The 22716-nt window shown below is 39.1% G+C and overlaps 1 protein-coding gene across 1 annotated transcript; it reads right to left on the bottom strand.

Annotated features, from left to right (window-relative positions):
- Positions 1 to 578: 578 nt before the first annotated feature.
- LOC140245089 (uncharacterized) lies at positions 579 to 19130 on the bottom strand. Its single transcript, XM_072324687.1, has 2 exons — positions 19029 to 19130; positions 579 to 1259 (listed from the first exon to the last, which is right to left on the bottom strand). The coding sequence occupies exons 1-2, from the start codon at positions 19128 to 19130 to the stop codon at positions 579 to 581; spliced, it is 783 nt and encodes a 260-aa protein (XP_072180788.1).
- Between the last annotated feature and the right edge of the window lie 3586 nt (positions 19131 to 22716).

Genomic DNA, 22716 nt, shown 5'->3' with positions numbered 1-22716 from the left:
TATCTAGTCCTGGAAGCTGGTTTCAGCTCTAATCTCTTATAGTTTCACCATTGTCACTTGTAAATATTCTAAGCAGTCACATGATGTAATGAGTTGTAACTGTCCGTTGTATTTACATTATGTATTCCATGTACTCCTATACTGGAGATAATTCCATATAGTTTCCATCGAAGTCGAAAACCCATCCAAAACACACAATAAATGAATATTTTACAATTTTTTTTCTGATCTGGATACAAAAACGAATGCAACTTCTATCTCTTAATTGTCTGGATTGCGACAGTTTGAGCTCAAAAATAGCCTTAGACATCTTCAAGCCGAATGTGAAACAAGTTCAATAATTTATCAAAATTTTTCATGTACCACCCATTCGACGACATTTAGTTGCATTAAGTCGCCAAAGAAAAATACCTACAGGTTGAATATCTACAGTGCTGTACAATTTGGATCTGTGCATATGCTTGTACTAAATAGAGATAACTAATTTTTCATAACACTTACAGCAGCATTTACGCGTTCTCGACTGCCACTATGTCTTCGTTTTCTACTCCATTGTCTTCGCTCTCATCGTTATCTTCTTATTCATCTTCTTCCGCTTCTTCTTCCGCCTCTTCTTCTGCCTCTTCCTCTTCCTCTTCTGCTTCTTCCTCTTCCGCTCCTCCCTCTTCCGCCCCTTCCCCTTCCGCCCCTTCCTCTTCCGCCCCTTCTCCGTCTTCTTCTTCCCCTCCCTCTTCATCCTCTTCCCCCTCCCATGCTTTCTTCCTCTGATTTGCCTTCTTCCCCTGATTTGCCCCCTTCTTCTGTTTTGCCTTCTTCTTTTGCTTTTTCTTCTTCGCCTTTTCCTTGTCATGAATGCCGAATTTGGATCCCAGAAGGCACACAGCCATCCCAGACGACGAATCGATCCCAGTTCCCATCACTTGTACCTCGACTTCATCCTCGGTATAAACGCACCTCGTGTTAAACGCCAACCCGAGTGTGAGAGCCAGAATGTTGAAGACGAAGTTTGCGGCGCAGACCTGCGTTTTGCAGCCCAAGGCAAGTGCGCATTCGTCTTTGACAAGAGACAGGTCACATCCCACGATGGGACCAACACACTCCATGGAAGCATCGGGGTTGATTTCCTTCTTCACCGACCCAGTTCCGGCTTTAGCAGTGACCAGAGCCTTGCCACAGCAGGAACCATTACAGTATGCAGGCTTCCTTGTCACAATAGGATAGTTATCCTGGCTGCCAGCGTTGCTGCTCCCAGCCTGCTCCTACATGTATTTCATTAGCGGACAAAAGAAGAAGAAGAAAAAGAGAGAATGGATGGGACTAGTAAATAGTATACAGGAAAACAAATTCACGCCTGTTTTATGAATGGAAATACGCATACAGTGAAATTACCCTTCAGATAATGACGTTTTGCTCAGGGTTTTCACTTTCATGCTCTCCTTTTACCAATTATTACAAAAAGACAGAAAATAGAAACAGAGCAAAACATTGAATAATGTCTTATTAAATTTGTACGTGATACATGATTGAACTGAACTGAACTGAATTCAGTGGAATTGAATTGAATGTTTTATTGTCTACAATACTAATGTGGAAATGTTCCGTCCACCAGCGTTACATATATTAGAGATATACACACTCAAAGAACGGCATGTATACGCTACATTCTGACAAACAAAAATCTTTTACTTTGGTTGTTGCAGAAAATAAAGATAACGATCATGATATTCACAGTGCATCTTATGTATATCTTACTCAATTGGGTAGTTTAACAATATCCATGATAATGATAAGATCATCATTGAAGACTCAACGTTCAAGAAAAATCCTCCTCTTCTTCGTATCAACATCTTCATCTTCTGCATTAACTCTCATCTCGCATCTGTATACATCTTAATTAACACCTTATAACATTTTATAAAGTACATGATATAAAGTACATGATATAACAGCGTCACAACACGATGAAAAAAAAAAATCAAACAAATCTCCATTATTTATTCCCCAAATAATTCTTTGGAATTCCCCAAAGGCATGGCGATTGCACATGTGGATGAAAGTTGGAATGAATGACTGGCGGAAACGTGTACAATAGGGAGCTTTAGATTTTAGACGCGCGGACGTTCAAAGAGAAAAAAACATGATCTGAGTGTGCGCAGTAGTAACTTGATCCGCGCTACTGCGCACGCTCAGATCGTGTTTTTTTTTTTTTTTTTTTTCTCTCTCTCTTTGAACGTCCGCGCGTCTGAAATCTAAAGCTCCCTAATAATTGGTGCGAGGCGCTCGCAATCTGATCCCTACGGAAGCTTAAAAGTGCCAACCAGATGACGAGATAAGAAGACGAGAAGACAGGTTAAATACCGAGAAGCCGAGTTATTGCAACTCGGCAAGTCGACTTGCTTGGATCAAGAAGACAAGATGACAAGTTGTTGAAACTTGGTAAGTCGACTCGTTTGGGACAAGAAGACATGATAACGAGTTGTTGAAACTCGGAAAGTCGACTTGCTTTGGACAAGAAGTCAAGATGACAAGTTGTTGAAACTCGGCAAGTCGACTCGTTTGGGACAAGAAGTCAAGATGACAAGTTGTTGAAACTCGGCAAGTCGACTCGTTTGGAACAAGAAGACATGATAACGAGTTGTTGAAACTCGGCAAGTCGACTTGCTTTGGACAAGAAGTCAAGATGACAAGTTGTTGAAACTCGGCAAGTCGACTTGCTTGGGACAAGAAGTCAAGATGACAAGTTGTTGAAACTCGGCAAGTCGACTCGTTAGGGACAAGAAGTCAAGATGACAAGTTGTTGAAACTCGGCAAGTCGACTTGCTTTGGACAAGAAGTCAAGATGACAAGTTGTTGAAACTCGGGAAGTCGACTTGCTTGGGACAAGAAGTCAAGATGACAAGTTGTTGAAACTCGGCAAGTCGACTCGTTAGGGACAAGAAGTCAAGATGACAAGTTGTTGAAACTCGGCAAGTCGACTTGCTTTGGACAAGAAGTCAAGATGACAAGTTGTTGAAACTCGGCAAGTCGACTTGCTTGGGACAAGAAGTCAAGATGACAAGTTGTTGAAACTCGGAAAGTCGACTTGCTTGGGACAAGAAGTCAAGATGACAAGTTGTTGAAACTCGGCAAGTCGACTCGTTTGGGACAAGAAGTCAAGATGACAAGTTGTTGAAACTCGGCAAGTCGACTCGTTTGGAACAAGAAGACATGATAACGAGTTGTTAACCTCGGAAAGTCGACTTGCTTGGGACAAGAAGTCAAGATGACAAGTTGTTGAAACTCGGCAAGTCGACTTGCTTGGGACAAGAAGTCAAGATGACAAGTTATTGAAACTCGGCAAGTCGACTTGTTTGGGACAAGAAGACATGATAACGAGTTGTTGAATCTCGGCAAGTCGACTTGCTTTGGACAAGAAGTCAAGATGACAAGTTGTTGAAATTCGGAAAGTCGACTCGCTTGGAACAAGAAGTCAAGATGACAAGTTGTTGAAACTCGGCAAGTCGACTTGCTTGGGACAAGAAGTCAAGATGACAAGTTATTGAATCTCGGCAAGTCGACTTGTTTGGGACACAAAGACATGATAACGAGTTGTTGAAACTCAGCAAGTCGACTCGTTTTGGACAAAAAGGCATGAAAATGAGTTGTTGAAACTCGGGAAGTCGACTTGTTTGGGAAAAGAAGACATGATAACGAGTTGTTGAAACTCAGCAAGTCGACTTGTTTTGGACAAGAAGACATGAAAACGAGTTGTTGAAACTCGACAAGTCGACTTGTTTCGGACAAGAAGACAAAATGCCGAGTTGTCAAAACACGACAAGTCGACTTGTTTTGTAAAAGAAGACAAGTTAGTTAGTGGAACAGAAAAGTCGACTTGTTGCGGACAAAAAGACAAGTCAACGAGTGGTTGGAATTTGTTTTAGGACAAGAAATCAAGGTGACAAGTTGTTTTTCGACATTTGGGGTCTAGGAACACTACCCCCTGGAAAACTACCCTCCGGATAACTGCCACTTGGATAATTATCCCTCAGGACAAGTCCCCCCTAGGGCAACTACCTGCCGGACAACTAACCCCATAGGGCAATTACCCTCCAGGGCAATTACCCTCTAGGACAACTACCCCCTAGGACAACTACCCCCTGGACAACTATCCTCCTAGGGCAATCACCCCTCTGGGCGATTCCCCCTTAGGACAACTACCCCATGGATAACCACCCCCAGGATGACTACCCTTGGATAACTACCCCGTGGATAACTACCCCCAGATAACTACCGCCGCAGATATCTACCTCTTGGATAACTACCCCCCCCCCCCGATAACTACCACCAGATAACTACCCCCGGACAGCTACCCCTGGATAACTACCCCCTGGATAACTACTCCCCGGATAACTACCCCCCCCCCCATAACTACCCATGGATAACTACCCCCCCCCCCCCCACCCCCAATAACTACCCCCGGATAATAACCCCCCGGATAACTACCCCCTGGATAACTATACCCCCGGATAACTACCACCCGGAATACCCCCCTCCCCTCAGAAAAAGAAATCCCCTGGATAACTTTAGGGCCTTTACATCCTGGTTGAATATCTCACTCAACGTGAAAGACGTTAGCAGCTGTATCCACGTTCTCCGATATAAGACATTCATGTACTATAGTACATTATTATATACATCTTTAACACATGGAGCCTTCTTTTATGTGGCCTAAACTGAATGATGATAGATTTTCAGTTATTGGTTTTCAGAATCATATGTTAAGTAAATTCGATCATTAATGATGTTATGTCCATATCGGTCCTGTCTCTAGCACTTGTATACTTCATCAAAAACAGCCCGTAACTTATGTGTGATAGTCGATCACGAAATCTCATATCGAAGTCATATAGCTCAAGTTCAGCGGAATGTTAGATATCAGTTGGGTTATTTAAGTTTCAAATATACGATTCCTCTTTTTTGATGTTGTTGTTGTTGGATCAAAATCTGCAGCTGATATCAACGGCATAAATCCGTACGAGGGGGGGGGGGGATGATCGGCGATAGTCACCATTACCACGGTTTACAAGCCAATAACCTGACCGGCGCACCCTTTTGTTTTTTGTTTTTGTTTTTTGGAGGGGGAGAAGCTTGGTGACCCCCCCCCCCCCCCGACACACACACACACACACTTTACAGGGAGCGAATGTCCCATTCTTTTGCATGAATCATAAAGTGGGAGGGAAGTGGCAGCAAAAATATGTAGTCTTTTTGTTCTTGTTTTTGTTTGTTTGTTTTTACTTGTCAGTATGAAGACTTTTTTGTTGTTGTTTCTCTTGTCTTTTGATTTCCTTTCTTCTTCACTGAAAGGTAATTTTGACCCCCCCCCCCCCCAACCTTTCAAAAATGTGGCGCGGCCCTGAATAGTGCCCAAATAAATTCAATAAAATGGTAACATTTCTTTTATGTAATAAAATTATGTACAGACCATCCCCCCCCCCCCCCCGCCTCCATTACAGGGGGAATTTACGCCCATGGCTGTTATGCTTAATCATTCTTTGCCTTCTTCTCGGTTGGGTTTTTCGAATTCGCTATTGTGTAATATTCCCCCCCCCCCCAAAAAAAAAAAAAAAAAAAAAAAGATGTCACAAAAACTTATTAGTACATCATTCGGTTCATACCCTTTTCCACGTATACCTACTCTATTGCTGTCATCTATAAAATGTTGAAATCCAAACTTAAAACGTATCTGTTCCCCTCACAATAAGGACTATAACTGCAATATGTAATGTTCGGAACGATTGCAATCTTTATCTGGTATATATGGTTGTTTGTTGCTTGTCATTTTCTTCTGTGTTTTCTTGTTTGAACATGTATGATATTTAAATTCATTTTTATTTCTTGAAACGCCATCGAAAAAAGTAGACCTGCGCCCTGTGCAAGTATAGGCACCATTATTAGTATTTCTTTCTTTCTTTCTTTCTGTATTATTATTATTATTATCATTATCATTATCATTATTAATATCATCATTATTCACATAATCATCACTATCATATGTGAAGCAAGTAAGCTTTTCACGATTACATTCCTAGACAGAATGCAGAAATGGGGATCTCTGAGCGTTAGCCTTGGATGACCAGCACGACCGCTAAGTAAGCAAGCAAACAAGCAAGTAAACAAAGGGACAAGACAAAAAAAAAAGATGGTTAATGTATTATCGGCTCTGAGCGGCTCGGGAATACCGAGATCATTACAAAGAAACGAATAATTAATCACTGTGATTTCGAAGACTTCATTGATACCCGTTATTTTTCGCTGTTCACAGAATATGAGTTTTTTTTTCCGACTGAAATAACAAACGATGTTAGAAAATTTAAATGGGAGTGGTAATTTTCTTGTGTCAAATTAATTGGAGGAGAGGTGATTGTTTGGGGCCTAATATTAGAAAAGGGCAATTTTAAATGGAAATAATGTTCTGTGTTACCTATAATGTAGTGGTTACTGCAAAATGATGCAGCAGGGCAATACTGAAATGAATGCTATAGTCCGGCAGCCGAGGGGGCTAAGTACTTTTTCTCTGATATATATATATTTTTTTTCTTTGTTGATTATTCATCTTTGGGATCTCTACAATGATATTCAGGTGGGTGTGGAGCTCTCACCATTGGGCAATTTTAATTATTCAAAGTGGCGTCCAAAATGGCCGCCATGAAGCCTATACAAGAGTCAGAAAAATGTCACTAAAACACTAGTACTTCAATTAGAACACTTATCTAAACGGCCAGTAATATTAGTACAATGTCTTTAGTCGAACAGAATCTGGTTGCCGTGGTAACCATCAAATACTTGGAACAAACCTCAAAAAAGTTAGCAAAGTATGCAAAATACACAAAAATGCCTCTTATTTGTGCGACGTCAACGAAATATCAATTACCTGCATACCTCTTACAAAGAAAACCTTAATGAAGTTACCATTAATCTAGCCTTAATTTATATTTATAGTTGCCATAGCAACCTAAACTTGAATTTAATTGTGAATAAATGCCTAAGGATTGAATTGCAGTATATAGCAATGATGTGAAAATGTGAAATATCATATTTCAGGTCTTTACTCCACATATGCCTATATTGGTTACACATACCAGTACCTCCCTCTGTTATAATTATGAAGTTGATATGTCCTGGTTGCCATGGTAACTGCTCAATGTCACTTTCAAGGACAGTCCCATAACATGCATATATATACACATTGCAACAAAATTGCTTGACACTATTAAAATTAGATGGCAAGAGACTAACATCTTTGTGTAATACTTATTGGATGGATAAACCGACAGTTAGCTGGGATGTGCATGTTTTCATTTGTTTCCAAGTTGTAATACAAAAATAAAATCATACAATGTGAAATATTTTCATGGTTTTGTCAAATTATTGGAACATACATTGCAATATTACAGCCTGCATAAATTTCCTTAAAAATCGTTCATTAAGTGTTATGTGAAAACAACATTTCAAAAATGAGACGTCCTATGTGGTACAAGGTGAAGGCATATAATGAAATAACTTTCACATTCATGACATTGACATAATACATACATTGTTCGTAATAAACTACAGTCCTTGAGAATGAAATAATCCAGTTTGTTACATGATTTCCTGTTAATTATCTCACTATACTTACCTGTAGTTTTTATTCATGAGTCATGCTGATTTAACCGAAGTTGATATGATACAAGTGTATAAGGCAAAAACACTGTGACAAAGAAAATATGTGTTTGTTATAATTTTCTGTAAAAACAAAACAAAACAAAACAAAACAAAACAAAACAAAACATATTATGACTTACTTTTCTTGTTTCATTTCTGTAGTACATGTAGGTTTCTAAATTAGGTCATGTAAGTTTTTTAAGATTCAGGTTCCAGTTCTGATGAGTAGCTTATTTTTACTTTGCTTCATTATGCGAGGGACTATAGTATCGAAGACATAGGGAGGGGATGAGCAAACTTAAAGAATCTTGAATATCTTACTTGATTCTCACTCTGTTCTTTCTTACCACTCTCTCTGTTCCCTTTTCTACCGTCTCCACTAATAGTACAACTTCAACTTCCGACCCATTATTATCCCACGCTCTTCACTTTTGCCCTCCTTACTATCCCCATATGTCGCCTCTCTCTTCAATTCCCCTTTTTCTATTTCTAGTCTCTTCTGCCAAGCAACGATGCAACTCCCTCAAACTTGAAGAAGTTCCATTGCAAAATATCATTACGCAAAACGTTACTTTTCACTGTAATACACAGAGCCGACGCAAACAAAGAGTGAGGACTCGCCTCAACTTTTTTTTTTTTTTTTTTTTTGGGGGGGGCATAATACATAGGAATATATAGGGTCTTACCACCAGGATCCCCACACTTTTTTATACTTAATAGGCACAAGAAAAGTGGGATAGGCCCCCTCACCTTTTTTTTTTCTTGTCAGCTGATTCAGCCTATTACCCCGGGAAGTAATATCAGAAAATAATAGTTAAGCCCTCTTCCCCCCTCCTTTTTTTTTTTTTTTTTTTTTTTGCTTGTCAGTAAAACCCAGAAGTGGCACCAGAAATATAAACTGGGCCGCCTCACTTTAAAAAAAAAAACATAGCGCCAGCCCCGATATGAGTGGTTCTTATATTAAGGGATGTTTAAGAATAAAGTGCACTTTGAGTGTTTGAACTTCTTAAATTTTCATATCTTTCTATGCTTGAATTTAGAATAAAACCGATTTTGTTAAGCTAAGATTTATTTCTGGCTACTGGCTACTTGTAAGCCGATTTTGTAATCTAATCTTTATGGTTTGACATCGTGGTTTAACTCTCAAACAAGTAGCACATGTCTTCTAAAGGTGGCCCAACTTATGGTTTAACTCTCCTTGCTCTGCAGAGTGTTGACATTTATTTTTCTAAAGAAAGTTTTTTTTTTTTTTTATTAGGCAATTTCCTAGAAGAGTAGAAGAAATTTTCATAGCTACAAGACAGGTTTATAGTTGTTCTTCAATTTGGTAATATCATATATCATATAATTTTATGATGCTTCAAGACATCGTAGGCAATTATCTCTTCAGATGATACTCTCATGGTAACATGTATAACACCAAGAAAAAGGCAAATTCGGAAGACAACGATGTAGTCAGTTTCTTTTACAGATTGATAAGCTTCCTCTCTCTCTCTCTCTCTCTCTCTATATATATATATATATATATATATATTACAGGTTACTTATACAGTTTGAAACATCCCAAGACTATACATTCGTATGTAAAATATCATGTCTGCAACCAGCCAAAGAGCAAGTATCCATGGCAACCATCTACTCAGGTCCTTTAGGTAAAATAGTTTCTACGAATTTCTGCCAAACATTCTGGTCAACATGTCCCTCACCACACACACAAACCCGATTCCATATCATTTTGTATTTATATTGTGCATTTTAAGGATTTTAAGCTAATTCAATGTTTACCGTGGCAACTGTTCTGCAACAAAAAATGTCAAAAATATCTTGTTCAAGTCATTGGACCTTTGGACAACTGCTCCAATCCAAACGTTGATATAGTAGCATTTAAAACACATGATTACATACATTTTCCTATATTGAGGGCTGTGTGGCGGCCATGTTGGACGCCATTTTGAATAATCAAAATTGCCCAAGGGTGAGAGCTCCACAACCACCTGAATACCTTTGAAAAGACCCAAAAGATGAATAATCATCAGAGAAAAAAAAAAAAAAACTGTATCAGAGAAAAAGTACTTCGGGCAAAAAAAAAATGGTTTTTGGCTGCCGGACTACTAAATACGGTATAAACAGAAAATAGCATCGAAATTCTCCTAGACACATCTGGAGGCGGTGATAAGAATTTTCAAAATAGATGCAGTAATGTACTTATTAATTTATGAAATAAAGGTAAAATATGTGGGCCCATAAGTAGACATATTCATGGGGTACTCCATGACATTTCATCCCTGCCTGCCTCTGAGTAGTTGTCGTGGGCCGTGGGTTCGGGGGATGCCCGATAGGGAATTGTTCTGGTGAATTGGTCTGGAGGGTAAGAAGTTTGATATCCAGAGGTAATAGTTGTAGGCTATCAGGATTGGTGGGAAAGCCCTAGAGGGAGTAATCAACCGGGTGATATTTATCTGGTGGGTAGTTGCCCTGCGAAAATTGTCCTGGTGGTATTTATCCGGGGACGGGGGATGTTTTCGGGGGAGAGGGTGAGTTGCAGGGGCGTCACCAGCTTTTTTTTCAAGGGGACGGGGGTGCGTTTTGACAGTAAATGTAAACTGTGAGATTTTTTTTTTATTTGATTTATTGGATCCTCTGTCATCATGTACATTTACACATACTCAATATATGTACATACATGTGATTGTATACATGCACGAATCTTTCGCTATGAAGGACTATACGGGGGTATTACATTATGTGATGGTGTGAGATCCTCGACGATGATCAATTTCGCTCCTTCAGTGCGGAGGGTGTGGGAGGGGGATACCCCCTCCCACGGTGGGAACTTTTTGTAAAAACAAGAGTGTAAAAGTCGCGTTTATAGAGCATAGTGAAAATGAAAATAATACGAAGGACTATTACGGGGATACATTATGTGACGATGTGAGATCCTCGGCGAGGGAGCGAAGCAACCGAGCGGGAGAGGGTGTAGGAGGGGGATACCCCTTCCACGGAGGGACTTTTTGTAAAACGAAAAAAAAAAGGAGAATTGCATAACAATTAAATGCGAGCGAGCGGAGCGAGCGAGCTTGAAAATTTTGATATTTTACGATCCCAAACTGCGGTTTGTAGCTATATTTTTTCGCTTTGTAAATGAAGGGGGGGGGGGGCGCACCGGGCGCAAATGCTGGCAATTACTGGCATCAGCATGAGGATAATGGCATAACGATTAAATGCGAGCAAGCGGAGCGAGAGAGCTTGAAAAATTTGACAAATTTACAGTCCAAAAACTTCCATTTGTACCTATATGTCTTCGCTTTGAACATTAAGGGGGGGGGGGGGCGCACAGGGCGCAACTGCTGGCAATTACTGGCAGTAACATCAGGAGAATGGCATAACAATTTAATTCGAGCGAGCAGAACGAGTGAGCTTGAAAATTTTGACACAGTCAAAAAACTGCCGTTTGTATATATATTTTTTTCGTTTTCGAAATTAAGGGGGCGCACCGGGTGCAACTGCTGGCAATTACTGGCAGCAACGTCAGGAGAACGGCACAACGATTAAATGCAAGCGAGAGAAGCGAGTGAGCTCGAAAATGTTGGCATTTCACAGTTTAAAAAAAAATGTCGTTTTTAGCTACGCATCTTTTCGCTTTGAAAATTAAGGGGGGGGGGGCACCGGGCGCAATTGCTGGCAATTACTGGCAGTAACATCAGAAGAATGGCAAGGCGATTAAATGCGAGCGAGCTTGAAAATGTTGACATTTTACAGTAAAAAAAAAAAAAAAATACCGTTTGTAGCTACAGTGTATATTTGTTCGCTTTGGAAATTAAGCAGGGCGCACCGGGCGCAACTGCTGGCAATTACTGGCAGCAACATCAGGAGAATGGGATAACGATTAAATGCGAGCTAGCGGAGCGAGCGACCTTGAAAAATGTGACAATTTACTGTCAAAAAAACTTCCGTTTGTAGCTATAATATTTCTTCGCTTTGGAAATTAAGGGGGGCGCACAGGGCGCAACTGCTGGCAATTACTGGCAGCAACATCAGGAGAATGGCATAACGATTATATCGTCTGTTTCACTTCAGTCAATCAATTTTCCTTACAACATTTCTGTTACCCCAATGTTCCACAATTATGTTTTCTCAATTTGCTTTGTTTTGATTATGCAACCTTATTCTGTTACCGAAGGAAGTGAAATGTTTATGTTCTTTTCGAAAAATGAAATAAAGTTTGAATTGAATTGAATTGATTAAAATGCGAGCGAGCTTGAAAATTTTGACATTTTACAGTCTAAAAACTGCCGCTTGTAGCTATCCTTTTCGCTTTGGAAATTAAGGGGGCGCACCGGGTGCAACTGCTGGCAATTTAATACTGGCAGCAACATCAGGAGAATGGCAGAGCGATTAAATACGAGCGAGCGGTGCGAGTGAGAGTGAAAATTCTGACATTTTACAGTCAAAAAACTGCCGTTTTTAGCTATAAATATGTTGTTTTCGCTTTGGAAAATAAGGGGGGGGGGGCGGTGCGCCACTGGTAGTCAAGGATGTCGGTTTATTGTTCATGATTGGGGGAGGTATGACCAGCAAGGGGGCGTTGAAGTGACCAAGCGGGGGAAGGATTTCCAAAATCTGCACTTTAGAGCATCCCCTAATTGTTTGTGTTTGTGTGTGTTGGGAAAGTTGGGAAATAGCCTGTCAAGTCTTATTATTGGCAATGCAAGGCATTTTGATATAGACTATTGTATGTAAAGCAACAATCAGTGATCTAGCTTTGATATAACGAAGTGTAAGGTACAGAGATGTAATTCTACATCACATTGCGCAACATTACAGCGACTCTTTGCCGTTCGGATGTTCTGAGTACACTGCTCCATCCTGCCTATCATTCAGAATGCCAACCAGGAATCACGATGAATCACAATCTTTTGTCGGCTCCGGGCTTTTTGAACAATGTTTCACACTATTGATGCCTCTTTAATTATGGTTAAAAGAAATCTTAGAGAAAAAAATGATAATTTCTTGCTCACCCTTTCATGTCAATTTCAAAAGCAGTTTACTAACCCTTGAATTACCATTTTGATATATATATTTTTTTTTTTAACCAGCGGATTGGGGGGGGGGGGGGGCACGTGCCCCCCCCCCCCCCACCCCAGTTACGCCACTGATTGGAGACCTATAACGGGGGAGGGGTGGGCGGGGTATCTTCCTCCCATGCGATGGAGCTTTTGCTTTTTCTGAATTGATAATCCGTTGCACAATGAATGAAATATTACGTATACAGTACGGTCGATAGATAGTAAACACCAGGGAGGTGGAAGAAAGAATACTTCCACCTCCCTGGTAAACACTGTATGTATAATGCATCAGTGCTGCCAGATCCGGGGTGCGATTGTTTTTGTTTGTTTTGTTTGTTTTTTTTTTGTTTTTTCCCCCTGGTGCAAAATAAAAATAAAAATTGAATAAGAAAAAGAAAAACCAATTATTTAGCGTCCGGCGTTGAGGTCGCTCGCAGACTGAAGCACCCTAACACCCCCCCCCCCCCCCCTGGTGACGCCCATGAGTTGCCCTATCGGGAATAGCCCTGGAGGTAAGTTGTTCGGGGCTAGCCCTGCGATTGCCCTGGAGGGTAACTGCGCTGGTAAAGTGGAAGATTGCAGTGGTAATTCCCCAGGGTATTTATCGGGAAGTAGTTGTTATACCAGGGGTACTAATGCGGGAAGTATAGTTATCCCGATTGTAGTGCAACCTTCGTCATTTGTCGGTGTTAGACACTGTGTTGTCACGGAAACAGTATTTTCAGAAAAAAAAAATACCAGAGTTTTGCTCCATTCGTCAGGTTTATGCATTGAAATTTTGGTGAGGACAATCATTTCTAAATAAACTGAACATATCTTTGATCATCGTAGGGCAATGTGTTGCCGTTGGGTGGTACTATAATGACAAGTTTTTTTTTTTTTTCTGAAAGAACATAAATCCAATTACCAGTTTTGCTGGATGAGCTAACACCATCGGGTCAGGGTGGGGCATCGGAAATATTCAGTGATTGTTTAAGTTGTATTTGTCTTTAAATTCACTGCTTTTTTGTTGTTGTCGTTGTGATGATGTTTTATTTGATAGTGCTATCTGGGGGTAGTCATCTGTGGGATAGTTATCCAGGAGCAGTTATCCCGGGGGTAATTATCCGGGGGTAGTTATCCGGGGGTAGTTATCCAGATCCAAGGGGTAGTAATTATGGGGTAGTTTTCCAGGGGGTAGTGTTCCTAGACCCCAAATGTCGATAAACAACTTGTCACCTTGATTTCTTGTCCTAAACAAATTCCAACCACTCGTTGACTTGTCTTTTTGTCCGCAACAAGTCGACTTTTCTGTTCCACTAACTCGGCATTTTGTCTTCTCGTCCAAAACAAGTCGACTTGCCGAGTTTGAACAACTCGTTTTCATGTCTTCTTGTCCCAAGCAAGTCGACTTTCCGAGTTTCAACAACTTGTCATTTGACGTCTTGTCCCAAGCAAGTCGACTTGCCGAGTTTCAACAACTTGTCATCTTGACTTCTTGTCCCAAGCAAGTCGACTTGCCGAGTTTCAACAACTTGTCATCTTGACTTCTTGTCCAAAGCAAGTCGACTTGCCGAGTTTCAACAACTCGTTATCATGTCTTCTTGTTCCAAACGAGTCGACTTGCCGAGTTTCAACAACTTGTCATCTTGACTTCTTGTCCCAAGCAAGTCGACTTTCCGAGTTTCAACAACTTATCATCTTGACTTCTTGTCCCAAGCAAGTCGACTTTCCGAGTTTCAACAACTTGTCATCTTGACGTCTTGTCCCAAGCAAGTCGACTTGCCGAGTTTCAACAACTTGTCATCTTGACTTCTTGTCCAAAGCAAGTCGACTTGCCGAGTTTCAACAACTTGTTATCTTGACTTCTTGTCCAAAGCAAGTCGACTTGCCGAGTTTCAACAACTTGTCATCTTGACTTCTTGTCCAAAGCAAGTCGACTTGCCGAGTTTCAACAACTTGTCATCTTGACTTCTTGTCCCAAGCAAGTCGACTTGCCGAGTTTCAACAACTTGTCATCTTGTCTTCTTGATCCAAGCAAGTCGACTTGCCGAGTTGCAATAACTCGGCTTCTCGGTATTTAACCTGTCTTCTCGTCTTCTTATCTCGTCATCTGGTTGGCACTTTTAAGCTTCCGTAGATCCCGGAGAGATTGCCCAAAAAAGTTCCCTGCCTATAATACACTTTGCGCCACCCGCTCATGTGGTCAGTGCGATTTTGGTTCATTTTGCGTTGTACACGTATTTCTGCAGCAGCATATTATTATGAAAGTGTAGGTAAGTAGGCGTACTCTGGATGAGGGCTTGGTAGAATAATTTTAGGGTTGGTCGGTCAACATAATTATGGACTGTGTAACATTCACAAAAAGTAAAGCCTCTGATTACCTTTTTTTTTTGTACAATGAATGTTGTGAGATAATTGAACCAGTCAGTGTTCGCGTGAGTCTTGTTTATAAGTATGTGTATTCTTCCATTTATTTTGTATCGCATGGGCAATTATGCCCGAAAATGATGTGCACAATGTTAATGAAATAACCAGATTTATCAATCTGAATACATGAACATTTAATTAATGAAGCTTAACTAGAGGAAATGCGAAGTGGTAGGTACATTTCATAGGGGAATGGATAAAAAAAAATAGGAAACGAGGCGAAAGGCATGATGAAGGGAAATCGTGTCTGATTCTGACAGCTCTTGATGCTGTATTGCAAGAATGCTGTGATGGACACTGTGCAATCGCATACGCTTATGATTCAATTACATAGTATTATACAAGTTCGTGAGTCCGATTTATCACTCCGTGTCCACTGAATTTTTTGATTTAACATGACTATTGTTAAGACAAAATCAAAGTGTCAGTGTCAAACATCCTAGTGTTTTTAATTTTTCTGCTTCAACCTTCATGTTATAACTTCTCCAACGAAGAGGCCCATTACAGTCTTCGGATTTGTGTCAAGCTTACATTCAATGCAAGGATTCTGAACAGATTGAACGTCTAGAAATTTAACGGTTAGATCTGTTCCGAGCCTCATGTGTGTACACGGTCTCTGATACAAGCTGACTGGGCTTGACTGGTATACATAATGCACAAAATCCATTAACAGCGCCTATGTCCTTGTCAAGTATTGCAGCGGGGGTGTTCATAAGCTGTTCTGAAAGTTACGAACGACTTAAGAATGACTGGTAATCAGTTCTTGTGCTGCATCATTGACATTCTGATAAGTATATAGCACATCAAAACTGATCATTACTTGTTCTTCGTAACTTTAAGAACAGGTTTATGAAACACCCTGGCAGGTTATTAACGCAATTTCACATGGCCATTCACAATTCACTAAAAAATGTAGTTACCTGCCTTTAAACGCAATCATCTATATTGTTTTACTTGTACTCAACATAAATAAGTACACCGTGCTCAAAAGATGAACATCAAGCGGGCGGGCTGCAGCGACACTGTTACTTTTTTAATCTATCAATTTGTTTATACTGACTGTTTCCATATTTACTTAAAGGTGCTGAAGACACAGTGGAAAAATAAGATACCAGAGTCCCGTATCATAAAACTTCTTATACGTAACAACTGCCACATTTCTATGACAAATTTGCTCTCAGCCAATCAGATGCAAGGATTTCAGTAGCTTATAACATCATTCAAAAATCGTAACTTGTTATTGATAACAAGTTTTATGAAACGGGGCTCATGTACAATTAACACTAAACTATGCAGTCAACATGGGCTGTTTATCTTGCAGACCACAACTTCTGCAAAATAATGTTTGGATTTACATTAAAAGGGCGGCACATTTGCACGTAAAAAAAAAAAAAAAAAAAAAAAAAAAAAAAAAAAAAACACTGTGCAAACGATAGCGTTTATGGGAAAGCAAAAGGATGCCTTTTTCTCACCATGTCATAGCCATAAAGTGTGTCTCCCATAAGACATCCAACACACATTGTACATTAAGATACGAACTTATCTCGAACGCGCCATAGGCCTACACTTAATTTTGTGACATGATTCAAGAGCTTTGTTTGTGGCACTTCGAGGTGTTATCATCGTTTCAGGTAGCAAATACAATTACAGTGTTTTCTTTTTAATTTCAAATTATCAATATGAATTGGAAGCAGTACTTCTGTCACGATTGATAGTATGTTATGGAACGAAAGACCTCCCCTGTGACTCGTAGCTCTGTCCACTTTTATTTTCATATAATCATCATGGCACATATATATATATATATATGTATTGCTGTATTGGTAAATGCCGAACTGCATCTGTATGATGATCTAAGATGGGTATGGATCAGTCAGTTTTATATTCGATCTTAATCCCTTATTGCTCTTTTTGTTTTGTTGTTGTGAGACACAAAGGGGAGCATTATTAGGTGATCCGAGTATCCTCTCGGATCACCTGTATCTGTACGGATTCTTTCTTCTTCTTCTTCTTCTTCTTCTTCTTTATTTCTTTCTCCTCAAATGTTGTGCAGCGGTTAACTCAAAAAGTCATTCACCTATCACTTCTAAACTGATACCATATATGTATCACATCATAAGGACGACAGATCTAATGTATCACTGTGATCAGTCAACCATGACGTCACTATGACGTCATTATCTGAAAACACATTCACATTCGTATCTCATTAATGGAATGGATTTTCTCAATGAAATTTACATATCATATAGTTCAAGTCAAGCTCTATTGATATATTTCATAAAATTTAGTCACGTTCATAGTAAACGAGCGCGTACGCGCGCGTTGAAATTTTAACATGCTCCAATCGAGCTCAAAATTGTTTTGCACACGTTTCAGGTCATTTAGAGTATTTCAGAAAAAATCGACGGACGCGTACGCGCGCGCGTATATACGCACGCACAGCTCATATGCAATAGAAATTTCCCGTTTTTTCACACGTATCGGATGTCTGAAATGTCAAGGAATGTTTCTACCAAGTTTCAAGTCAATCCGACTCAATATGACGTCATACGGGCCCGTCAAAGTTGAAATTCCGCGCGCGCGTCAATGGCGATATACAGTGCAACAATGCCAAAAAACCGCCAAATTTAAATCCGATTTTACTCGTCAGGATGGACGGTGACCCCCCCTTTTCTTTACATATTTTGAAAGCTGATGAGTTGTACATATCATTTCATGGGTTGGCGATACTGAAAAAAATGATTAAAAGATATCAAATTTCTTAAAAAAGTAAAAAAAGTACATTTTCAAAATGACGTCATCAAAATTCAAGTTCACTCGAGCGTATCTCACTTATTATTTGCCGAGTTTCACCTAACTTTCAGTATGTTGTAGCTTATTTAATGTTCTTTCATATTTATAATAACAAAGTTTTGATTGGATGACGTCATCACCTCGTAAAAATGGATTGAAAGTATCCTTGTAAAATTTGACCAGTTTACGTGTTATCTCTATGGGAGAGCAGCTTTTCTGGAAGTGAAAATTGACATGACTATCTTTTTCTAGCACTAGCTCACTAATGCTTCGGTGAATTTTTCCCAGATTTTAATATGTTGTAGCTGAGATTTTGGGCTGTCGTAAGTGTGCCCTTTGTTTTTTCATACAATGTCGGGATCACGTCAAAAAACTTACTTGAAATTAAAGTTTATCTTCGATGTATTGAAATATTTCTTTCTTTTTGCAACGTTATGTGCAATAACTCAAGAAAAACATACCCTATCACCACCATATTTTGCGCATGTTTAGTTCATGTCACGAACATTATTTCATATAATAACAACGACTTGATCAGACGCCATCTTGGGTATGTAAATTAGGGTCAAAGGTCATAGATGTTTCATCCTGTATCTTGGTGAATACATGTCCTATCTTTCCCATATTTCGCACACGTAAAGACCATGTTACAGGGATCATTTCATAAAATAACCACTTTTTGCTCAGATGCCATCTTGTCTGTGCAAAGTGGGGTCAAAGGTCATATTTTCTATTTTCGCTATGACGTGTTATCTCTATGGGAGGGAATTTTTTGGATGTGAAAATTGACATGACTCTCTTTATCGAGCACTATCTTACTTATGCTTCGGTGAATTTCTCTCAGATTTTAGTATGTTGTAGCTGAGACTTTGCACTATCACGACTCGAATCATTGATTAAAAAAGAAATCGGATCACCTTAATTTGTCAGTGATGACAAATTACAATCTCTAGTTTGCTATTGTGTTGATGACTTGATGAAAGAAACAAGTGCTATCTAATACCAGATTGTCCAAAGTATTAGGAAGGTCGGAAGGGGTGAGAGAAACAATACACTCATAGCAGATCATACCTGAGAATTTGAACTTTTCTTGGGTTGAGTAGTCACAGCCTGGCCGGATTTACTGCCGCTGCTGGTTTCACCATCGCCTCCTGTATTGGTGGCGTCTTCCATTTCTATTGTCTTGTGATGGGGTGCGTAGAACACTATCTGCAGCCCTGTGTCACAATTTCATGCCGGATCATCATTTAATAAAATGTCATCATAATGCTATATAATCGTCAGGTCAACATTGCAATCTCAAGAGATTTTTTTTTTTTTTTCAGGAGCAAGTTTAATGATATCTATCTCCAGGAAACAACATATAAGTACAAATAACAATGCAATAATTTTGTAATATGCCTCGGGCTAATCTCTAAAAGTAACAAATTTGTGGCGAGTGTGCCCGTAACATAGATAGATATATGTGGTAATAATTGGAATAATGGCGATGAAGATACAGAAACTGACATTAGGAACAGGGACAGAGACGTTTACATTGCCGGGGAAATGAATACGAACTTATATAAACATAACCAGGAAGACGTGCATGAAAATGTAAGAGGAAATGAGAGCGAAAAGCAGCTATTAGGCAAGAAAACAATGTATACAACTAGAGTGACAAAAAGAAAAGAATATATCCATACAATATACCATACGAATTGTCATAGAAAATAGCAAACAATTAGTCATGAAAGAAGATGTTTCTTAAACTTTGTTTTGAAATTTTATTGTTTAGCAAGCGAGCACTATTTATGAGAAGTAGAAAGTCATTCCAAATTTTCGGGCCAGTGAATCTGACATTATATTGGCATGCGAGCTTTCCTGTGACGTAGTATTGTGCAGGCGAGAAGATAAAGACGAACTGGTACAAACGGGTACAGTATTGATAATGAAAAGTAGTGCGAATAATCTACATTGGAAAATTAGCAGAAGGCCGTCGTTTCAATGATTAATACTGGTACCCAGTTGATACAGAATAAGCTCAGTATATAAGATTAAGAGGCTTCAGTTCATTGTACGATGGAACGGGTTAACATGAAATCGCGGATGCGCTCTTGTAGCAATTCGCATTGCTTTGATTGGGATTGGTATAAATTTGTGTTTAATTTTGCTGCGGATGTATTTGCCTGTACCAAGTTACAGTGCATATAGAAATGGAAGAATTAGACTACGATATAAAATCCGTCAGATATTTCACGGCAAAATTTGTGAGAGTTTACTTCGAATAATGCTTTGAAATTCTCCTCTGAACCTCGTTTATGTGGTACTACCACGATAACCTTAAATCAAAATGTAATCCACAAAAAAAAAAATGTTGCTTTAGCACAAGGAAGATTAAAACTATTAACAATAAGTTCGGCAGATCTTAGACGATTATTCAATTGTCAATATTGATTAGTGGTCCTTGTAAGGGTCCATGTCAGGCACTACAAACAATTTCTGTAAGATCCGATGAACTCGACATTTCTTAAATTATCCAATTTTCGTTTTTTTATAAGTCTTCAAATTCATACATATCAATCATACATATTTAGTCATGAATTTCCAAATAGATATATGCATTCAAATACGGGGTTTGCATTTCGAAACACTTTCAATTTCGTTTTTGAGCGATCGATTTTCACAACTGAACATTCACTTTCGTAATACACAAACTTTCTTTTTATCAATACCTTGTGATCTTCGATATAAATCAATCTGTTCATAATGGTCATTATGTTATTTTTATTATCTTCAAATACAACATCTTTACATTCATCATCATGTGTGATTGACATAGTTGTAAAGTCGATATTCATCCATCTATGAGTTAGACACAACAACGTCGCGGCCATCACCCAAGAGAAATGTGACCAGTGGTACCGGCATACCCAGGCCTATACATGGCGAGGTGCTTGGCACGCCAGCGCCAAAGTAAAATATGAAGATCACAAAAACAACATGATGGTCATAATGACAATAAAGATGAAAAATTAAGATGACTAACGCGATACGTTGATCATGACGAAATTAAAGATCACATGAACTTGCTTACAATGGAATGTTTACATCGGAATTTGAAATTTGTACGTTTTAACCCGGTTGCCTAAAACGAATTTAAAAGCACTAAACATGAAATCATTTGACTAAAGTCACTCAGCTGCTTGAAACACAGAAATGTGTATGCGCATGAAACGAAAATGGTTGATTATTTTACATAATTGGCTGGGAAAATGTATAGTATATCAAATAATATTCACTGAGATGATTCTGTCGCGAATTTTGATACAAAACCGTGATGTCAAGGACAAAACATGTATATAGTGGGCGACCAAAAAAGTGGAACTCAAGACTAGACCTACTTAATCACACACCAGGGTGGCAGAATCGCAGACTCTACACATTTTGCAGCAGCACTGCCACTATCGAATGATTCTAACCCTCGCAAATCTCGTAAGGTCTGATGATAATCACAAATTTATTTTTTTATTATAATCAAAATTAGTTTGATAGCAGCAACATGTCACTCTGATTAATTTGTAGCATGTAGGCCCTATCTCAACCAAACCTTTAATACCATGAATTTACATTGACCACTATATTGAATAAATGCTTTTGCTGTAATTCTACGTGATTATAAGGTCATTTGTTCAGTTTTAATTAAAATAGACCAAGACGAAAAAAAAGTAATCAGCTTTTTTAATTGTATCCACCCATTGGGCAGCGATTCTACAATACTGAGCCATGTAGTGCGTTGCAGTTAAGTTGGAGCATAATTATCTTCGACTGTCCCCAACTCTGTTCTAGTCTTTGTCATTAAAAACGTCTCTAGGAATACAAGTGACCTGGATAAAGAAGAACAATGCTAATCCCATCTCTTGTGACGGACAACATTGTGATACGTTGAAACAAAACCCACGGGTAATGAGGAGGAATATAACTTACTTTCCCAGCGTGACTCCACCAAACTTCTGTAGCTTAACTGTGTCGAATGTCCAAATCACGAGGCCGAATGGTGGGGAGTTAGCGTTTGCAGACTAAGTAGTCAATTTCAAAGTATATCATCGTTCAATGCAAAAATTTGATACGAGTTTCGCTTTCTCCTTCTTTGTTTGCCTGTCCCTTTGTACCATTCAAAGTCTTCCCTCACTTGGAATATGGAACTTCCCAGTAACCACAAGGCAACATCCTCTTCAACCTCACGTGATCATTAATTTCATGAATATATCACACACTGCGATTTATATAGCAATCCTGCATTAGCAAGATGGGTAATTCATCAAACTCGCCTCAATAGACGAGACCGTTTAAGGCCAAATTAAGAATAACTTAATTTCTGTTTTACGCTAACCCATTGTCACACGTCATCCTATTTTCATCAACATTTCATTATTATTAAAGGAACCAGGTTGTTTGAACTTTATACTCTTAGAGAGATCTTGCGTTCTGATATACTTGTTTTCGAAACATAATATAGAACTTTACCTGATCACTTCGCTTGACTCGAAATGACAGTATGCTTGTTAGCAGCATCAGTAGAATAGCAAACTTTGTTTCATCTTCCTCCATTATGATGAGGGATGCTACGATATCATATCTATAATGGTATTCACAGCAGATTTCTCTTCGTTGTCTGGCAGATATTGAAACAAGTTAAACTGAAAGGTAAAATTGTCTAACTTTACAATATAATCGGTATTAAGTGGAACTGGTACTGAGATGCAATGATATATCTAAT

This window comes from Diadema setosum, chromosome 22 (assembly GCF_964275005.1).
Source record: "Diadema setosum chromosome 22, eeDiaSeto1, whole genome shotgun sequence".
Classification (NCBI taxonomy): domain Eukaryota; kingdom Metazoa; phylum Echinodermata; class Echinoidea; order Diadematoida; family Diadematidae; genus Diadema; species Diadema setosum.
The sequence above is the reverse complement of the archived record's forward strand: the minus strand, read 5'-3'. Positions and strand labels throughout refer to the sequence as shown.

Coding starts and splice junctions, on each gene's coding strand:
- LOC140245089 (XM_072324687.1), bottom strand. CDS start 19,130: ATGGAAGACGCCACCAATACAGGAGGCGATGGTGAAACCAGCAGCGGC. Junction 1,260..19,028: donor AGAAAAGTTCAAATTCTCAG/GTATGATCTGCT, acceptor AAATACATGTAG/GAGCAGGCTGGGAGCAGCAA.